Genomic DNA, 18,883 nt, shown 5'->3' with positions numbered 1-18,883 from the left:
TTATTTTTAGTGTAAAAGCTCATATTTACACACATAAATCACATTTATTTATATATTATGGCCCATTTCAGAAAATATATATTATTGTATTATATTTATTGATGCATGTTGCAGCTGGTAAAGCAGTGCTACTTTCAACTACTTAATATGCAGTTGGGTGGCTTAATCCAGGATAATACATCATAATTTATAAATAGATTATATGTTTGTATTAATAATCTGAATCTGCAAAGCAACTAAAGTTATCAAATAAATGCAGTGGCATATAAAATACAATATTTCCCTCTGAAATGTAGAGGAGTAGAAGTATAAAGTAGCATAAAATGGAAATACTCACGTAAAGTACGAGTACCTCAAAAGTGTGCTTAAATACAGTAAATGTACTCAGTTACATAAAAGCACACTCAGGCAGGTACTGTAGGGATGAGCCTGCCAAAAAACTTGCCCACATGCATCGTTGAATCTTCAATTGCAAATAGAGTGGCAGAGCGGCAGTCAGAGGGCTCTACGATGTGTTCCAGACACCTTACTGTCAGCTCTGTGTGCCGCGGCGCTCTCTGAGGTGCTGATCCGGCTGCTGGTAGCAGCTAGACAGACAGACAGACAGTACTCTCTCTGGCCCCGCCCTTAGGGTTGAAAAGGAACTTCCAACCAATATCTTCCTGGATCAATCATTGTCTTCACCTCTTTCCCAGCATATATATATAGATATAAAAAAGAAAGAAAACCTTTGTGGGGTGGTATCTGTGTTTTCCTCAAGCTTGGGTCCTTCACCAGAGGCCTGGGAGTTTGAGGGTTCTGTGCAGTATCTTAGCTGTTCCTAGGACAGCGCCTCTTCTTGACTGAGGCCTCAGATGTCGTTCCTGGAATCTGCTGGAGCCACTCTCCCTACTACAACAGGGACCACGTCGGCTTTGACCTCCCACATTTGTTCCAGCTGTTCTTTCAACCCTTGATACTTCTCAACCTTTTCATGTTCCTTCTTCCTGATGTTGCTGTGAGCTGGTATCGCCACATCTATCACCACTGCCCTCTTCTGCTGTTTGTCAACCAACACTATGTCCGGTTGGTTAGCCAGCAGCTGCTTGTCAGTCTGGAATCTGAAGTCCAACAGGACCTTAGCCCTGTTGTTCTCAACCACCTTTGGCATTGGGATTTGGGTACTTCTAGTCCATACTGGGTACAGATGTTCCAGTACACTATCCCAGCCACTTGGTTGTGCCTCTCCATGTACGCTGATCCAGCTTGCATCTTACACCCTGCTACTATGTGCTGGACCGTCTCAGGGGCATCTTTGCACAGCCTGCACCTTGGGTCGGATCTACTATGGTAGATCCTGGTCTGATCTACTGTGGTATATCCTGGCCTCTATGGCCCTTGTGCTTAGTGCCTGTTCTTGTGCTGCCATGATTAGTGCTTCTGTGCTGTCTGTCAGTCCAGCGTTTTCCAGCCATTGTTAGGTCTTCTTGATATCAGCCACATCCTCTATCTGATGGTGGTACATGCCATGTAAGGGCTTGTCCTTCCAAGTTGTCTGCTCCTCTTCCTCTTCACTATCATCTGGTTTCTGCTGTCTGAATGATTAACTTAGCAGCTCATCATTTGGGCCCATCTTCTTGACGTAGTCCTGGATTTTCGATGTTTCATCCTGGACAGTGGCTTTGACGCTTGGTCGCGGCTAGTCCTCGGCCTCCCTCTTTCCGCTTAGTGTATCGCCTTAGGGTGCTAGTCTTGGGGTGAAACCCACCATGCATGGTAAGGAGCTTTCTTGTCTTGATATCTGTGGCTTCTATCTCCTCCTTTGGCCAGCTTATGATCCCATATATATAAACACTCCTACTTTAACCTTCTGAAATGAGAATGTAAAAGCTCAGTGCGATACACAACAGCATTCAGCCTGACAGAACTGACATTCTTGTATAGTACAGTAAGCAGTCGGTGTACAAAAAAGCAGAACAAAACTGAGATTTTTATATGAGAAACATTTCCAGGGTTGACTGGCACGGTGAAAAAAACATCTAAACATTTTGAGCATGAATGAAATGTTTTGGGTGAGTTACTACCTTTTTGCAAACATGCAATAGAGCTGTGATGTCCCAGCAAACAGTTGTGACAGTTACACTTACAGTTTAGAGAAGAAATGAGCCAAAGCGATTGAGAAAAACTGTAACAGTTAACTTTGTCGGGGAGAGAGGTACTTTCTGGTGGAGATTGGTGACACTATAAACCCTATAACGCAGATTAGGTATGACATTATTGATCCACAATACATGCAGTTTCTTTGTCTATATCCAAAAGAAAACTTTCCACTATCAGTTACATCCATTCAAAATGTCGGTTCACAGCAATTCCTGACCTCATGTTACCCCGAGTATAAGAGTATAATGTAGTCAGATAGTGAGCCGTTTTAATTGTTGGCCGCGAGCTTGTCGCCTAGTATCATATTGGCATATACTGCATCAGATGGCGCTGACGGGGATTGTCGATATAGTATCAGGGCTTGAGCCAAGGTTTACAGAGAGATACAAAACTGCAGCAGGCTTGTCACAGAGACAGAGGCCACTTTAGAAGAGCCTCAACCATCTACCTACCAGCCTATCTAGATAGTTTATGCTGTACCTGGAGAATGCAGCTTTGATAGAGGGTTTCTTTACTGTCATTTATAACATTAACAGACTGTTCAGGCTTCACTGACTGTTGGAAGTGCTGCAGCTCTGAAGGGACTCTTCTTCACCTACTCTGGGAATGCCCCATGATTCTGAAGTACTGGTTTAAAGTTCATGAACGTATAAAAAACATTACCCGGGCCAACTTTGAGTTCTGCCCGAGGCTATACGTATGTTCTCAGTGATCCACAATCTCACTGTGGAACCACGGGCTTTATTCAGACCAGTATAATGGGGGGAAATGGAGGAATCCAGGTAAGCCCTCTTTTCAGGAGTGGTTCACAGAGTTGGCCAAAGTGGCATCGTACGAACAAATTTCTTTCAGCTCGAAGGACAGGACTGAGAAATATGTGGCGAAGTGGAGAGACTACTTGGAATACATTGTTAATGTGAACCGATCACACAATACTCAAATATACAGCACACACACACACACTCTTTATGTGTCTGAAAATTAACTTGTAAATTAGATTAGACCAGATTAATGTAAGAATATGTATTTGATTTGTTTTTTATTATTTTATTTGTATATTATGATTTTGTAGATATTTTATTTTTATATTAAAGGCAGGGTTGACGATGTTCTCCTGTCTACACTATTTGTTTTATTGATTGAAATGGTCTTTACACCCCGACAGCGATCTATTACTGATGAGCTCTGAAAAAGGACCTTAAAAGAGCCGTCATCTGTAGCTGCTGTAATCCTGTAAAAACATCTACCAATCACTGCCTCGCGGCCCGCTTGGAAAGAACCAATCAGATGCCTCCCTGCCTCCCTGCTTGTACTCTACCCTTCGGCGTGCACCAGCCTGAACTCAAAGCGGGTCACCGCCGCACGTTTACTGGAGAATGGAAGAGAAAACTCAGCTTGTTATTTGTCATGAGGTAGCGTTGTTGAGTTGAGGTCCTCTCTCCGCTCTGTGAAGTAGTTACGATGCGGCGGTGCTCGTGCATGTATGTGTGGGGGGCGTTGCCTTGGAAGGAGCCCCAAAGAGCTCCCGATGCTACTTTCAAATGATGCTATCTTTCCAACATCGTCGACCCCATCTTTAATATTATTTTGCATATAGGAGTTATTTGATTTGTTGACCAAAATGTGACGATGCTCATGTAAAAAAAATCAATCAAATACTAATTACAAAAATGTATGTAACATTACCTTCAGAGTGTGGACAACCCTACTCTTACAATATCATATAATGCAATTCAACTCCTCTGTAATAAAACTACCATAATGAAGTTTATAAGGTTCAGTTTGTGTTGTCAGATAGGGAACAGTTTCAATTGTTGGCCACGAGCTTGTCACCTAGTATCATATTGGCATATACTGCATCAGATGGCGCTGACGGGGATTGTCAATATAGTATCAGGGCTTGAGCCAAGGTTTACAGCGAGATACAAAACTGCAGCAGGCTTGTCACAGAGACAGAGGCCACTTTAGAGGAAATACTAGCAGACAAAGCACCTCAACCGTCTACCTCCACACCTATCCAGACAGTTTATACTGTACCTGGAGAATGCAGCTTTGATAGAGCGTTTCTTTGTATGTAATTTATAATGTAACATTACCTGCAGTGGGTGGACAGCCCCACACCTACAGTATTATATAATGCAATTCAACTCCATAATGAAGTTTATAATGTTCAGTTTTTGTTGTCAGATAACTTTTGATTCATCTTCAACTGTAATACGGTAATGTGTTGTATCATATCATAAGGCCTTCATTAGCTTGCACACACACGCAGCTCTAGAAACACAACAATGAATGCACACCAATGACATCGCACTCTTTGTAAATGAGATAAAAAACACTTCTCTGCCTCGCTTTAATAACTGATTAATGATGCAAAGTAGACAGTAGCTGCACATTAATCCAGCTCATTATTTTTACCGTGATAGAAATGAGATTTGTCATTGAGAGAAGTGTTTATAATGTAAGACAGTGTGGCACGTCTCTGGTATTTCTCGCACTTAGTGTTACTCTGCGTTTCCTGAGGTGACATATTTTCCCACTAAATGTTGAAATATATTTAATTTACACAACATAATGGTTAGATATTTTGTACCTGTCAAGTTCAATTTTGGCGCCCGCTCTATAAATATGCGTCCCATCTGAATACGTGTCGGGAGAGAACAAAGGGTTGGGGGTTAATTTTCAATTCAGTGAATTTCTCCGCATCATATTTCTCCATCACAGTTGTTTATAGGCGCCTGCAGGAAAATAGTTTTAGTCGGAAATTTTCTTTTTTCCTGAAATGAATGGAGGGTATTTTCAAGTCATTTGAACATAATGTGCTGAGTAGAGATGGCAATTAGTGCTTGAATTGATGCTTGTAGTTACACAACCGACCTTACAACACTGAACTTTTATAATTCTATAAGTTCCTCTTATTTAGTAGTTGGTGACCAATAGCTTCATCTCCCATTTAATTCACCTGACCTTTTTCTCACATCATAATGACACGCGCATGTTGCTGCAATTTAAAATAGTCTGCATTTTATTTTCGAGTGAAGATATAAAAGTAAAAGACTGGAGACTGGAGTCGCGTAGAGCTTTTAGGGTCAAACCTGTTTTTAAAGAGCCGTTGCATCGTCTCGCCGTGACATCAGAGACGTCTTTTAGCGAGATTCTTTTCGAATACTGCAGACAGACGGTGTATAATGTGACCCCGGGAAAAAACAACAGTGCTCACCTCTGTCATCCTTTCGTGAAAGAGGCTGCGGTGTTTGCAGAGAAGGTGATAAAGCACAAACCTCCCACTTGTCAAGGTTAATTCCCTACTTCCCAGATACTAGACAGGGCCGCAGTGAAATAGAGAAGGCGGACTTTGTACAATCAGAGGAAGAGAAAGTGTGTACCAGACTTTACTCTATATTTGTCAGACTATAAGACCTCTCTAGGTAGGTAGGTAGGTAGGTAGGTAGGTAGATAGATAGATAGATAGATAGATAGATAGATATGGAGGATACACTTTGACTTTGAGTTACAGCCCCCTCATTTGCATAATGAGGCAGAAATGCATGAAGAAATGTAAAAAGAAATGTGTAAAGAAGTGTATAAAGAAAAGAATACAGAACTAAATTATTTTTCGGGAAGTAAATAAGGGTTGAAATGCAAAAGGTAAATCGTGCATAAATAAATAAATAATTGCATAAATATATATAAATAAATACATACATTTAAAAATAAATATAAAATAAATAAAACAAAATAATTGCAACAATAAATAACTTAATTAAAAATAAATGAATAAATAAAAAATAAATGTAAAAATGAATTTAATAAATTTAAAAATGAAAAAATAAATATGGGAATTGATATGAAGATTTATTAAGATATTATTTTTTGCTACATTTAATGACATATTTCATCATCAATATATTCTCATTTATTTATTTATTCATTTATTTTCAGTAGATACGTGGATGGATGGATGGATGGATGGATGGATGGATGGATAAGAGAGTGTGTCAGTGCTTGAGCAAAATACCAGATTATAAATAATCTTTTAAAATGCATAAAAGCAAAAATAATAATTGGTATGATGAAACCACAAGATAAGGGTGAATTTTGTATGATTGAAATAGAAAATTTGCACTATTTTCACATTCCCACCATGGTAGGTTGAAACCTACTGCCTCCATAATTGAGAAGATTAATAGCAGCAGCTTTGGAGAATGTAATACAGCACGGACGGCAACACAGGGGTTGATGAGACATTGGAGGTGTGAAATAGTGAAAAGGAAAAATAATATAAAGGACCAGGATTTAAAGAATGACCGAAGCAGCCCACCAGCGTGGTCGCGTTGCTTGTCTTGAAGTCTGTGGAGCCAAATGATGAAAAGAGTTAAATTCAAGGCACATGATGAAAGACTTTTTGTGCCATCAAAAGGAGAAAAAAAACCCGTTTGTGACAACATGACTCCTGATTTATTGATTTCCCAGCTCAATTTTTTCATCCAGGGTGCTCCGAAAGAGCAAAGCAATCTCTGAGTTTGTTGGCTGTTGTTATATTCCCTTGGCAAATGGACACTCTGCACAAAAACACACACACGCAAACACACACTTCGCGTACAACCCCCGTGCACAAACACATGGAGCTCCCAGTGGGGCGGAGTTTTTAATCCTCAAATACACTGCCATAAATCAAACCCCGCTCCCTCATGCCCCGGCTCGTCTCTCTCAATGAAAAGCTCAAGCCGGTGGCACATTAATAGCAATTTACAGGGCCAGTCATGCGAGGAGAGGAGTATCAACAGAGCGTCCTTTATTTTGTAATTCCTTATTACTTTTCACTCAATACACGGACACTGAATTGTTAAATAGTAGAAGATGAGACCTACCTACTGCATCACATCCCAGTGGATGTCATTCATGTTATACCACAGGCCCCTAATCTTGCAATCAGAATGATATATTAATAAATGTAGTGATATACCAGAGAAATGCCATGTTACATTCTGTGGTACTGTCTTTGGAAAAGGAGAGTATTTAGTGCAAAGGCACCTTCGCTACATCCTGTCCTTAGCACCGCCTAAGACGATTGTGATTGGTTAAAAGAAATGCAAACAAGCCAGAGCATTTTTTCCATGGATGTATAAAGAGAACTGGACACAGCGTTGGAGGCGGAGCCCCGTTTATTCCTATGAAAGTTGCTCAGTGGTGCATGAAGTCAAAATGGCTCGACGTCTGAATATAAAAGTACCCGGATCTTCCAGCGATAAAAAAATAAAGGGCTATTCAAGTGTTCATAAAATGATCCGCTGAGTTACAGACATGTCTTTCCCAATATAAGTCCATGTGAAAAAGTTTTTTTGGGGGCAATGGCATCACGTGACGGACAGGGAAGTTGTAATTCCACCATTTGGCCACTAAGAAAATTTGCTTCAAAGCCCGGTGCTCTTCCTTGGGGTTGGATTTCCCCTATACCGGGATGATAAACCTTTCTCTAATGCTGACACAGAGCTGTGAAGATATGATGTTGGATGGTGTATGGATGTCTGACTATGCAAGACTAAGTTATCAATAAACAACTGAATAGCTAACTGCTAAAAAACAGTTGGAATAGTTTGCTATAAGTAATGGATAAATGGTTTAAATAGTTAGCTAGCTAAAATACTCTAATGGGCCTTTCACACAGAACACGGCAACGACACCACGGCGCTCTGAAACTCATTATTTCCAACGGCTTGCACGGTGCAACAACGGCTTTTCGCTGCGTCAAGCAAAGCTCAAACTGGTTGAACTTTGGGCGTAGCGCACTGTGATGTGCACTGAACCCAGTGGCGAGCGCAGTGCAAACCGCGTTCTGTTTGAAAGGCCCATGTTGGATAAACGGTTGAAATAGTCAGCTAAAAGTAATGCATAAATGTTTGTATGTTTGTTATGAAAAGATATAGTAACAATATCCACTTTTGTATAATTAATAGTGTTAAATAACATCCACTTTATAGTCCTCATAATTCAAACTGAAATAGGAATGGTGTTCTTAGCAAGTTCACACATTCACCCAACACGCAAATAAACATGAACTCTCATTATGAGACATTCCTTTCTGAAAAAGGTATATTCAGTGTTCAGGAATCAGACAGTTTCCTCAGATCATGTCTGTATAATGATGGGAAGGGAAGGGGAGCTCAAAGCTACAGACTGACACTACTGCAGATATCATTATAACCTTACACTCTTATAAAACCAAAATACATATTCTATATCAGACCATGGGAGAAGTTTCTTCTTCAAACTTCAAATGTGTTTATGTCTAAACATGAAAGCCGTTTAGTTACTCATGCAAATGCTCTGCTGTTTTCAGGTGGAATGGCTGAAAAATGAAGAACCTCTCAACACTGATGGCGCCGACGACTCAAGAGGCGACCATAATCTCCTCATATCCGAAGCTCGTCTCTCCGACTCCGGAAACTATACCTGCGTAGCCAGCAACATCGTGGCCAAGAGACGCAGTGCCACGGCCACCGTTATAGTCTACGGTGAGATATCAAATGTACTTTTTAATATATTCTTCAAAGGAAAAATGTGTCTCTAAGATTAGTTTCCATCTCAGCCAAAAAAGGCCTGATGGTATATTCTTTAGGTTGGCAGCACAGATGATCAAAACAATGTCAAACAGCTTTCTTGTCTGCATCCAAATATCAAATTCCCCTCCAGAAGCAGGCTGTCAGATTGGCACCTCCTAATTCCCCGAAGTCATTAATATAAAAAGCAGCGCTCAACCACAGCGTGTGGTCTTCTTTTTTCACACGAGTCTCATGAGCAGCTAATGGGCAAGTGATCTCTCGTGTGTTAAAACAAGGAGACACAGGCACAATATTTACAAGAACTCAATTATTAATGGTGGAAAGGCAGTGACGTTGGCTGTCACAACCCCCCCCGTCTTTTATCTGCTGGTGCTGAACACCTTGTGCTTTGAGTAGCTGCAGGCCGGCAGACACTGTTTCCAGCACTTTTATAGCCCCTGTAGAGAGCCCTGCGGAGACAAAGGAGAATACGTGGAATTATAATGTCATAATAGCACCACCTCATTTCACACCAGAGGAATACCTTGTTAATTGGAGTGTTTCGGTGCTCGTTCTGCTGACCTTTCATCCTGTTATTTTTATTTTTTCCAGGGAGGACATTTAGCTGCTGCAGGAATTCATCTAATTCCTTCTGACACACCGTCGTTGAGGCCCATCAATCATTAATTTCCTTAATGCTAATGAAGTCTAGACAGGCTTACTACTCCCAATAGCCTCTGACAGATGTACAATACCAGTATTTCTTCCTGTCCTGACAGCAAATGAGCTGATTAGTCAATCATCCCGCATTATTTTAGGCGACAAATCAGAAGAAGTAGACAGAAGGGAAGACACTATTGATCATCAAGACACCTTTTTTTTTTCCCCGGATAAGATTGTCACTTTTGAGTGTACCCCTGTGATGCAGTCACTCTGGTGCAGAGAATATACAACAGCCTGTTTTCATTCTCATAATCTCTTTCCTTTCATCCTTTGGCCCACACAGTGAACGGAGGCTGGTCATCGTGGACGGACTGGTCACCATGTAACGTACGCTGCGGTCGCGGCGTGCAGAAACGTTCTCGCACTTGCACAAATCCAGCTCCTCTCAACGGGGGAGCCTTCTGCGAGGGCATGTCGGTACAGAAGAGCACCTGCAACACACTGTGTCCAGGTAACCACAAAGACACGCTCGGCATGCTGTTAGTGTTTGTGCTTCAAAGCTCAAACTCTCCTCCCAACCTCACAGGTTCCTGTTAATAATTCTGTTCAAGTCGGGGAAATCTTGAAATCGACGGGGGTGCATTCATGGAAACTCTGTGATTTATGTGCTTGAAAGCATTGTATTCATGAGCTGGGTTGTGACATTGGTTATTTATTTATTTTTGCATTAAAGGAATAGTGCAAAATTTTATGCCTGCCGAGAGCTAGATAAGAAGATTAATATCACTCTTATATTTGCCCGTTAAATATGAAAATCTAGCCAGCAGGTGATTAGCTTAGCTTAGCATACTGACTGGAAACAGGGGGAAACAGCTAGCCTGGCTGCGTCCAAAGGTGACAGCATCCACCTACCACGTCTAAAGCTCACGAATTAAAACGTTATATCTCATGCTATACGTTGCACTGCATCTGTGAAATTTGCACAATTTGTTATATTGGTCTTTTCTTGTCTATGTCAAGTCTTTTTCACAATTATACTTACAGTATATTATATATTATATCATTTCATAATTGTAATTGTGCTTTGGCAACACATGTCAAGCGTCATGTCAATAGCGCCTATTGAATTGAATTGATATTGCACGTATTGTATGTGTGTATATGTGTGTACATACTGTATACAGTACATGAATGCATATTGAATTTAATTGCCAATTTTATTGATTTATTTTATTCTGATCTAAAATATTTGACTTTTTTAAATCTATTTTCTGTTTGTGTAGCGTGGAGGGGGATGCAACTGCATGTCATTGTGCAATCCTGTATTGCATAATGACAGTTAAACACAACATAAAACCTTCAATCTGTTTAATTTGTATAAATGTATTAAAAACATTATTTGTAGTTTTAAGGGGAGTTGCACTCTGGAAGTATTTCTTTGCCGGACTCAGTGACTTTCGGGAGTCTTGTCATCACCGTTACTGAGCCTGACCAAGAAATAGTGGGCCACACAACCTCCCATAAAACCACAAATTGTTGTTTTTACACTTCGTCCTTTGTACAGAATTAACAAACGAAATATGACACGTTAATAAGTGAGCTTTAGAGGTGTTGGTAGGCAGATTTTTTTATCTTTTAACAGAGCTAGGCTAGCTGTTTCCCCTTGCTTCCAGTCTCTATGCTAAGCTAAGCTACCCGCCTGCTGGCCTGACCTCGATACTTGACCGACTAACTCTTGACAAGGAAGCAAATGAGTGTATTTCCCAAAATGTTGCGGTATTCTTAAAGACTGTTTGACAGCCAACTCTGGGAATTTTCAAAGTCAGCATGTCCTTGAATGCATCGTATGGAGAGGTTTCTCTCTGCTCACAGATGCATTTCCCCACAATAACACAGTAAATGTGACAAAAAGTAAAGGCAACAAAATAGTCTCTGTGATTGATTACTCAGGAGCGTTTGAAGCCTGTAAGTTGATTTTAATACCTGTAATTAGCAGAGAACAGCGTCAGTCTTGAGGGTAAATAACAGTACTCTCCCTTTCAACCAGTTACAATGCAATGCACGTGTCCACTGCTGATGATGACAGTGGTTTGTGTCTGAAATCTAATGCAGTGGACCTTAAAAAACAGCAAATGAAGAGGAAATGGAGAGGAAATGGAGAGAGGGGTGAAAAAAGAAAGACATAAGGAGAACTTGAGAGAGAGAGAGAAACAAACAGCAGAAGCTTAGGATGTGAGAGGAAGAGCAGAGCAGCAGTTCCACTTATCAAAACTTCCAAGTGTTTTTTTTCTAGACAAGCGCAAATTTATGATTTCAACCAGAGCAGCACTACTATAAAGGGAAATGCTCATCAGGTTTAAGAAAAAAAAAGTTATCAGTGGAAGGCAGCGCACTCCTCCAAACATTATCTCCTGCCTCCTTCTGAAGGATTCTTTCTCCAGCATCTGAGTTTGAACATAAACAGGGTGCATTTGCGTTTAGATTAGCAGGAAGAAGGAAACCTTTAGAGCATTTTTTGGAGGTGGAAAGGAGTCTTGATGGAGTATGGTATAAGTCAGCAAGGCGGCACAACATTTTGGCACCCCGAGGAGGGAAATGTTTCCGTGAAGTTAGTAGTGCAGCTGTTACCTTCAAAGTGTTTTCTCATAAAGTCCCAGAGAACTGTTAAATGAATCGGCTCAGGCACTCATTCACTAACATGTGCATAAAAACGTTCTTACTTCGCGCACAAAATAAATCAGAATCATCCTAAATTGACAGGCGCTTGCCCGCTATTTGCAATCAGCAAACTGCCACGCCCACATTTCTTTATATACGGAATTTTATGGCAATGTGGCAGTGCCTTAAACGTGCATTCTTTCTAACAGCCAGCAGGGGGCGACTCCTCTGGTTGCAAAAAAGTAGTCTGATCTATGAGAAAATGACCCTGTAAACATGAGTTTATGGTCTCAATTGCTAGTTTCAAGTCTTCTTCAATACAGCATGATGTTCATTTAGTAAATGATGGTCCCATTTAGAGTCAAATAGACCATAAAGCAGGGGATGCTTTAGGGCGGGGCTATCTTGTGATTTACGGTGACACAACGGTGACTACGTCCACTTCTTATCTACAGTCTATGATTGTAAGCAAGGACTGGGACACTCAGTTTTTGTACTTGGATATTTTAATTGTGACAATAATTGATGAGGATGAAAGGGCATCTATGTCATAGTTATTCAATACAGTTGGCCAGTGCATTAATAAATTACGGTTTTATATATTATAGTCTATTAAAGCCTTTTTAATGAATGCAATTGTAACATGCTATGCATTCAGTTAAAAGGTGTTTGTTTGCATTTTCTAAGACAGCCGGGCCTTCATCATTTGTGTGTATGCATGTTCTGAGGCAGTTCTAAATTTGTTCGCAGAGTAAGAGCACATTCAGGTAAGAAAATATTGATGAGTCACGGATTTGTGTCTAAAACATTCGCACATACTGTTTGTGAATGAGGCCCAATATTTGAATTTTTTACAGGAAGTGTGAGCATCTGTGTCATGTCAGTTAAATGTAAAATGTCGGTCTTTTCACCTCTGTATCTTCTTTATACTTTTGTTCACACATTGAAGGGATGACGGTGTACTCCAACTGTGCATGATGCACATGAAAACTGTGTATGTGCATCCTTGTATTCTGAAACCTTTCCATCTGATTCCCTCAGTGGACGGCAGCTGGGGGGAGTGGACCGAGTGGTCGGTGTGTAGCTCTGACTGCGACAGGCAGCGCAGCAGAGAGTGCACCGCTCCCGAGCCCAAACACGGAGGACGGCTGTGCGACGGCGTGGCGCTGGCTACAGACAACTGCACCGGCGGCCTCTGCACACAGAGTGGGTGACATCACCAACCATCTCTCTCCACCCGCTCAACAATGAGAAAATGATAGTTTAGCATCATTACTGTCAGTCCCGTCGTGTTCAGGGACTGTGTCATTATAGATTTACTGTTCATGATTTTTGGCAGTGTGGGCTAGATCATGATCGTCATTATAATCATGCTCATTACCGGCACCCTCATCCATCTTCATATTTATCCACTCCACTCCACGCACAATAACACGCACAGTGTGCACAGGCGTGGATGCATACACAAGTAGTAATTAAATCAGCCAAGACTTGTAGCGTTCAGAAAGGTCAAAGAGAAACTCTCAAATCTGTGATGTTTCTCTGTCTTTGCAGATCGAAAGTTGCTACATGACGCTAAGCCACAGGGTGAGTTCCTCCTCAGCTTCCATTATCTTATTTGTTATGTTTATGTAATGAGGGTCGTACTGTAAAGGACAGAGGGTGGCGTATCCTGAACACATTGTAAAGCCTCTGAGGCAAATTTGTGATATTGAGCTATACAAATATAATTGATTTGACTTGACTTGACTATTTAAATATATCACTACAAGCATGGCCTGGAAGAATACTTATGCAATAATTAAGTTTATACAATGACCAGACATTACTCTATTGATTTGCTGGAGGGTGTTCATTGTTCTTATATGACCTCACTGCTCTTATTTAGCATCATCATCACCTTTATAAATGACTTATACTTGGGCCGCTTGTTCCAGCTGTTGCTAGGCGACACCGTCTACCATTTACTGGAGTTAAAGTAACATAAAGTTTTTTGAGGATAGTGCCATAACCATGTTTTCATTGAGGACCCTCACACACCAAACCCTTATTATCAGCGTGGTGAACCGGCAGTAAGTGAGAGCAATATGTCTGACTAGCGGTTCAGCGTAAATCAGTCATTTTACCCAAACAAAGCCACGAAAATAGGAAACAACACTTATGTTTTTGATGTCTGGAAAGCAGCCACAGCATAAAGAGGGATAAATCACACTGACGGGTGTTGGGATGAAAACGAACACACTCTGCATGACTCGTTGTGAATTCTCTCGTACTCAGAATAGAGGCGAGAGTTATTTCAGATACAGATGTTCTGACAGACGGGTAGAATACAAGACGTATGAATAATAAGTGGAAAATGCATTACGGCATATATGTTAGCAGATAAGAGAAGAAATGCATTTTCTGCATTCAATTTCCAGGCTGGTTGTGATTTTTGTGTCATAGAGAACAATATATATATTTTTTTTCTCAGTATGAAATAGTGTAAACAGGTGATAAATTAGGCAGTCAAAGGTGTAACAAAATATACAGACCTTAACACAAGACATACGAAACAGACGCTATGATTTGAATATGGTAGAGATTTTTAAGTGTTATTATAGTAAACGTAGTGAAATGAAACTAAACTGAAACTATATTTCCTGGTTAAAAGACAGCATGAATTTCTATCAACTCTCTTGACATTGAACCGCAGAAACCGAACGGACTTGTCCTTCCAGGAGACGACGCTATGCTGCATTTGATTCACATCGGACACTAAAGCAGCGCGAAGATTACTACTTTAAAACTAAGTATATACAAATTGAATCTTTGTGGAACACTGAACCTAAACTAAAATGAAATCGAAAAATTAAAATAAATAAAAACTAATTGAAAATTCTAAATTATTACAAGCTTGGTGTGCATGTATGAAAGAGTGTTGTGTATGTGTGTCATATATTCATATATTCACATGTGAATAATGTGACCATATGAATGTGAATGTGCAGGTGTGTCCGAGGACGAGAGAGAAATAAATAAAAAGGCAAATAAATGGTAATAATAATGTTGATAAGTGAGTTCAATAACTACATACGCACAGTACATACATACATACATGCATACATACATGCATTCATACATAAATACATAAATACATAATTGATCAAAATAAACAAATAAATGAATAAATAAGAGAGCCGGTCATTGTTGTGAAATAAACCCTGACAGGGCAACACTTAAGAGATCAGTCATTTGACACAAAAACGGTCCGCCAGAGTCCGAGCTCAGAACTGCGTCCATAGCAACGGTCTGTTATACATAGCAACAGTCTGTTACACATAGCAACGGTCTGTTATACATAGCAACGGCCTGCTATAAAGAAATAACAGACCTTAAAACGTCGTGATTGACCAATCAGAAAGGAGTATTCAACAAAGCCGTGTAATAAATAATAATAATAATAATAATGCTAAGAAAAAAATAAAATAATAATAATGAGTAACACATTTCTGACCGAAACGGTTAGGCAGTAGTCTGTGATAGTTAGTGAGAGTTTTCTCCACCCTTTGCATCCATTTTCACTCCATTTACAAGAACATACTGTATGTTGGATCATGTCACTTGTTAATGGAATTCAACAGTAATTAAAGTAAAACACCATGTACTCCTGTATTGTTGAAACAAACATCGTGTGGTTAGACTGTATTGTGTAGGTACAATAATATTTCTACCAACTGTTCTCGTCGTTATTTCCTCAGTTCTGCCTCTGTGCCAGTATACTGTAGATTTCCATGTATTTTTTAACACATCAGGAGAAGCATTTGAAGCCAAGCAGCCAGCGGTTTGTGTCTGTGTATCCGCATTGCTTCATGCATTATTGCCGTCTCCGCTAATGGGCCATTTATGCGTTGATTACTGCTGCGTAGTGTGCTACCTACTAAGCCTACGGGCGCATGCTGTCCTTACTCGTCCTTTAACACAGCTACGTATTTTTGTTTGTCAGAAACGGGGAAAAGAATGCAACCCACGCTGCCAAAACTTCCCAAGCCCCCAATTAACCTGCTACAGTAGCTGTTAATGCCGCTTTGCATATTTTGTCAATTTCTCCTCATTTGAGCTTCAGGCTACTTAGAGGATTTCTCAGCATGTCCTGTTTCAGCGCAGATCTCATTATCTTTCAAGAACAAGCTAGCAGCCCCCTTTATTTCCCACTCGTTCTTTTTCTTTGCGGAGTTGGACGCTGCAGTACTGGTGGGACCAGATAGAGCGTAATCATTGCCGATGAGCTAATTTAATGAATTGGTTTTGTCACATTATCCCAGCGGAACGCAGAGTGCCTCCAACACCAGAGCCAAGCAGTGTTTGAAATGACAGTCAGGTGCCGGGTTGATTATAATCGCCTTCCTTCCGAGGTTCCTCATTAGTAGCTTTAACACTCCGCGATGGAACAATGAAGCTGTGCATCAGGAGGCAGGGCGGACGAGGAATACAAAACAAAAAAGGCGCTAAAGTAGTTTGAAACCAAGGTAGACTCGCCTCCTGTAGAACACTTTCATATCCTCAACTCAGCCGATGTTCCTCAGCAACACAGATTTTCAGTTTATTCTGGGAGAAAATGTCTCCCAGCTTCCTAATTAAGTGCAGCAGACTTAGAGAGCAAAAAGTCCCTCAAAAATCTGCTTCTCTCTCTCTCTCTTACTCTGTTACTCTTACTTCCCAAGGTGTGGAGAGCAGCAGCGACGTGGCCTTGTACTCGGGCCTGGCTGCGGGGGTGGTGACGGTGGTGCTGCTCATCGTCGCTGTCACTCTCTACCGACGGAGCCAGAGTGAGTACGGTGTCGATGTCATCGACTCCTCTGCTCTCACTGGGGGCTTCCAGTCCTTCAGCTTCAAGACCTCTCGTCAAGGTGAGCCACTGACTAAGCGTCTTACAAATCCGATTTACGCTCCAAATAGTGCCTTGAAATGCCAAATCTCGCTGTGAACGCAGTGCTACCCACCACATGCTGTATCCAAAGTAGTAACAGAAGAAAGTGGATAAAAGAGACTGTTAATCAGAGGGTGGATGGAAGGGAATCAAGAAAAGTTTTGTAAAGGCTGGCCCACAGATTTTGTGAGAGAGCCCACACATAACGACATGTTATATTAAATTTAACATTGTTGTTCTATTAGTGTGTGGAGAGCAACAATTTGGCCAAAACAGCACACCACACACTAACAGATTCATTCATGAACAACAAGAGTGAATTCGGACGATCTAAAATATCTCACATACTGTTTTAGTGTACTAAATAGCATGTTAGTATGGAATTTTGGACACAACCTTATTGTTTTTTAAAAAAAAAAAATGATAAAGCGACTGAGAAAAACTGTAATAAAATAAAAGAGAACGAGCCCATACAGTACGTAGACCCAACAGTTGTTTAAGCTCGGTACACACTTTGTGTTTTGATATTCATTTAAACTTCTACTAGATAGAGAAAAAAATACTTTTTAATCTATATTAGAAAAATAAATTCAACATAAATGAAAGAGGTTTATGTGATTTTTAAAGAGCCTCTTCACCATCTAAAGATACGAAAAGTGTCCTTTGCACTTGACTTTGCAATAAGAGGTTGTTAAAGAGCAGTTAAAAAACAAATACTAAAATTGCTCCTCGCCACCTCATTTGCATAAATACAACCCCTGCTGCGCCGCTACACCCACCTTTGGCTCGAGTGGGTTCATTTGGATTCTCAAAATGACCAAACGGGCACAAAAAATACAGTCCTGCACCCAGTGAAGATGGCATCTGCATTAAGTGTCTTTGCTGAAGTTATACATGCATATTGACTGTGTTATTAATATATCAATCTGGTGATCGTAGTCAAGAATATGAGGATTTGGTTGATTTCCTTTTCATAAAATAACAAAATGAAAAGTAGCTTTTTGACTGCGGTTGCAATCCTACTATTCTAATTAGTTTAAAACACCCTGAAAATCCTTCAGAAATCAAATTAAGTCTGCAGTTTTGCCTGCTAATACAGCGAGATGGCATTATAATATAAATGAAGTGTCATTCTCCTCCGAACACGAGAACTACGCACGAATGAAGAAGGGAGACCAGGTCTCATTTTTCAGCTTGTCTCTCGATATATATATATAAAATATACATCACATACACACTTTGAGGAGACCACAATATACAAGATGTGGTTCTGATTCTATTGCACACAAATACTGTAAATGTACTCACATATTAATGTCATTTTATGTCATATAGATTACACAACATGCAAGCAAGCCATACAGTTTTGTATTTATATGTATATATATGAATTATGCATGCATTTCCTTGTATTGTGATATAACTACATCAATTATTAAAATGCTTTAGGGGCCAACATGACTGGATTTAATTTTTCATTTTGTTTACTCGGAGATTCTCGCTGTCTGTGCTGTAGTGCACTAAATGTCCAATAACAAAGCTTAATCCATAAAGCAAACCATGCATTTATTGCTTAATTGCAAACATCAGTATACCCCAAGCAATAAGCATTCACTGAAAACGTACGGTAACAAGCCCATTTTACCATTTAACTCGTATCTATTATTACTTAGACCTTCTGTACCACCACTTAAGCAAAATATTAAACAAGAGGTGTATGATCGGAGTCGGTTTGTGGCGTTAGCGGCTGTTTTGGGGTATTATCTTGCATACAACAAAAATTTCAATTAATTATTCATGGTTCCAAAATTAAAAATGTAATTTATTAGTGTTCCCGAATGGAGCATTTGTGGCCCCGTGTTTCCAAAACACAGAGACATCAGAGCTCAGAAGCGTGGTGTGTTTTGCCCTACAGATTGAGGCATATTTTTACAAGGCTGGCATTATGGGTCGCCACAGCAACAGCTCTCAG

General features: G+C 40.3%; 1 protein-coding gene across 8 annotated transcripts in view; it reads left to right on the top strand.

Annotated features, from left to right (window-relative positions):
- Positions 1-18,883, top strand: part of LOC141757314 (netrin receptor UNC5D-like) — a 211,930-nt gene that overhangs the window by 165,577 nt on the left and 27,470 nt on the right. For all 8 annotated transcript variants that reach the window (XR_012591619.1, XM_074617728.1, XM_074617727.1 and 5 more), the window contains 5 exons: positions 8,480-8,654; positions 9,688-9,855; positions 13,044-13,208; positions 13,557-13,589; positions 16,706-16,891. Coding sequence is in view for 7 of the 8 variants with exons in the window: in XM_074617728.1 (XP_074473829.1) it covers positions 8,480-8,654; positions 9,688-9,855; positions 13,044-13,208; positions 13,557-13,589; positions 16,706-16,891 (727 nt within the window). In the remaining variant the exon portion in view is untranslated. The remainder of the gene's footprint in view (positions 1-8,479; positions 8,655-9,687; positions 9,856-13,043; positions 13,209-13,556; positions 13,590-16,705; positions 16,892-18,883) is intronic.

Source organism: Sebastes fasciatus, chromosome 19 (assembly GCF_043250625.1).
Source record: "Sebastes fasciatus isolate fSebFas1 chromosome 19, fSebFas1.pri, whole genome shotgun sequence".
Taxonomy (NCBI): domain Eukaryota; kingdom Metazoa; phylum Chordata; class Actinopteri; order Perciformes; family Sebastidae; genus Sebastes; species Sebastes fasciatus.
The sequence above is the reverse complement of the archived record's forward strand: the minus strand, read 5'-3'. Positions and strand labels throughout refer to the sequence as shown.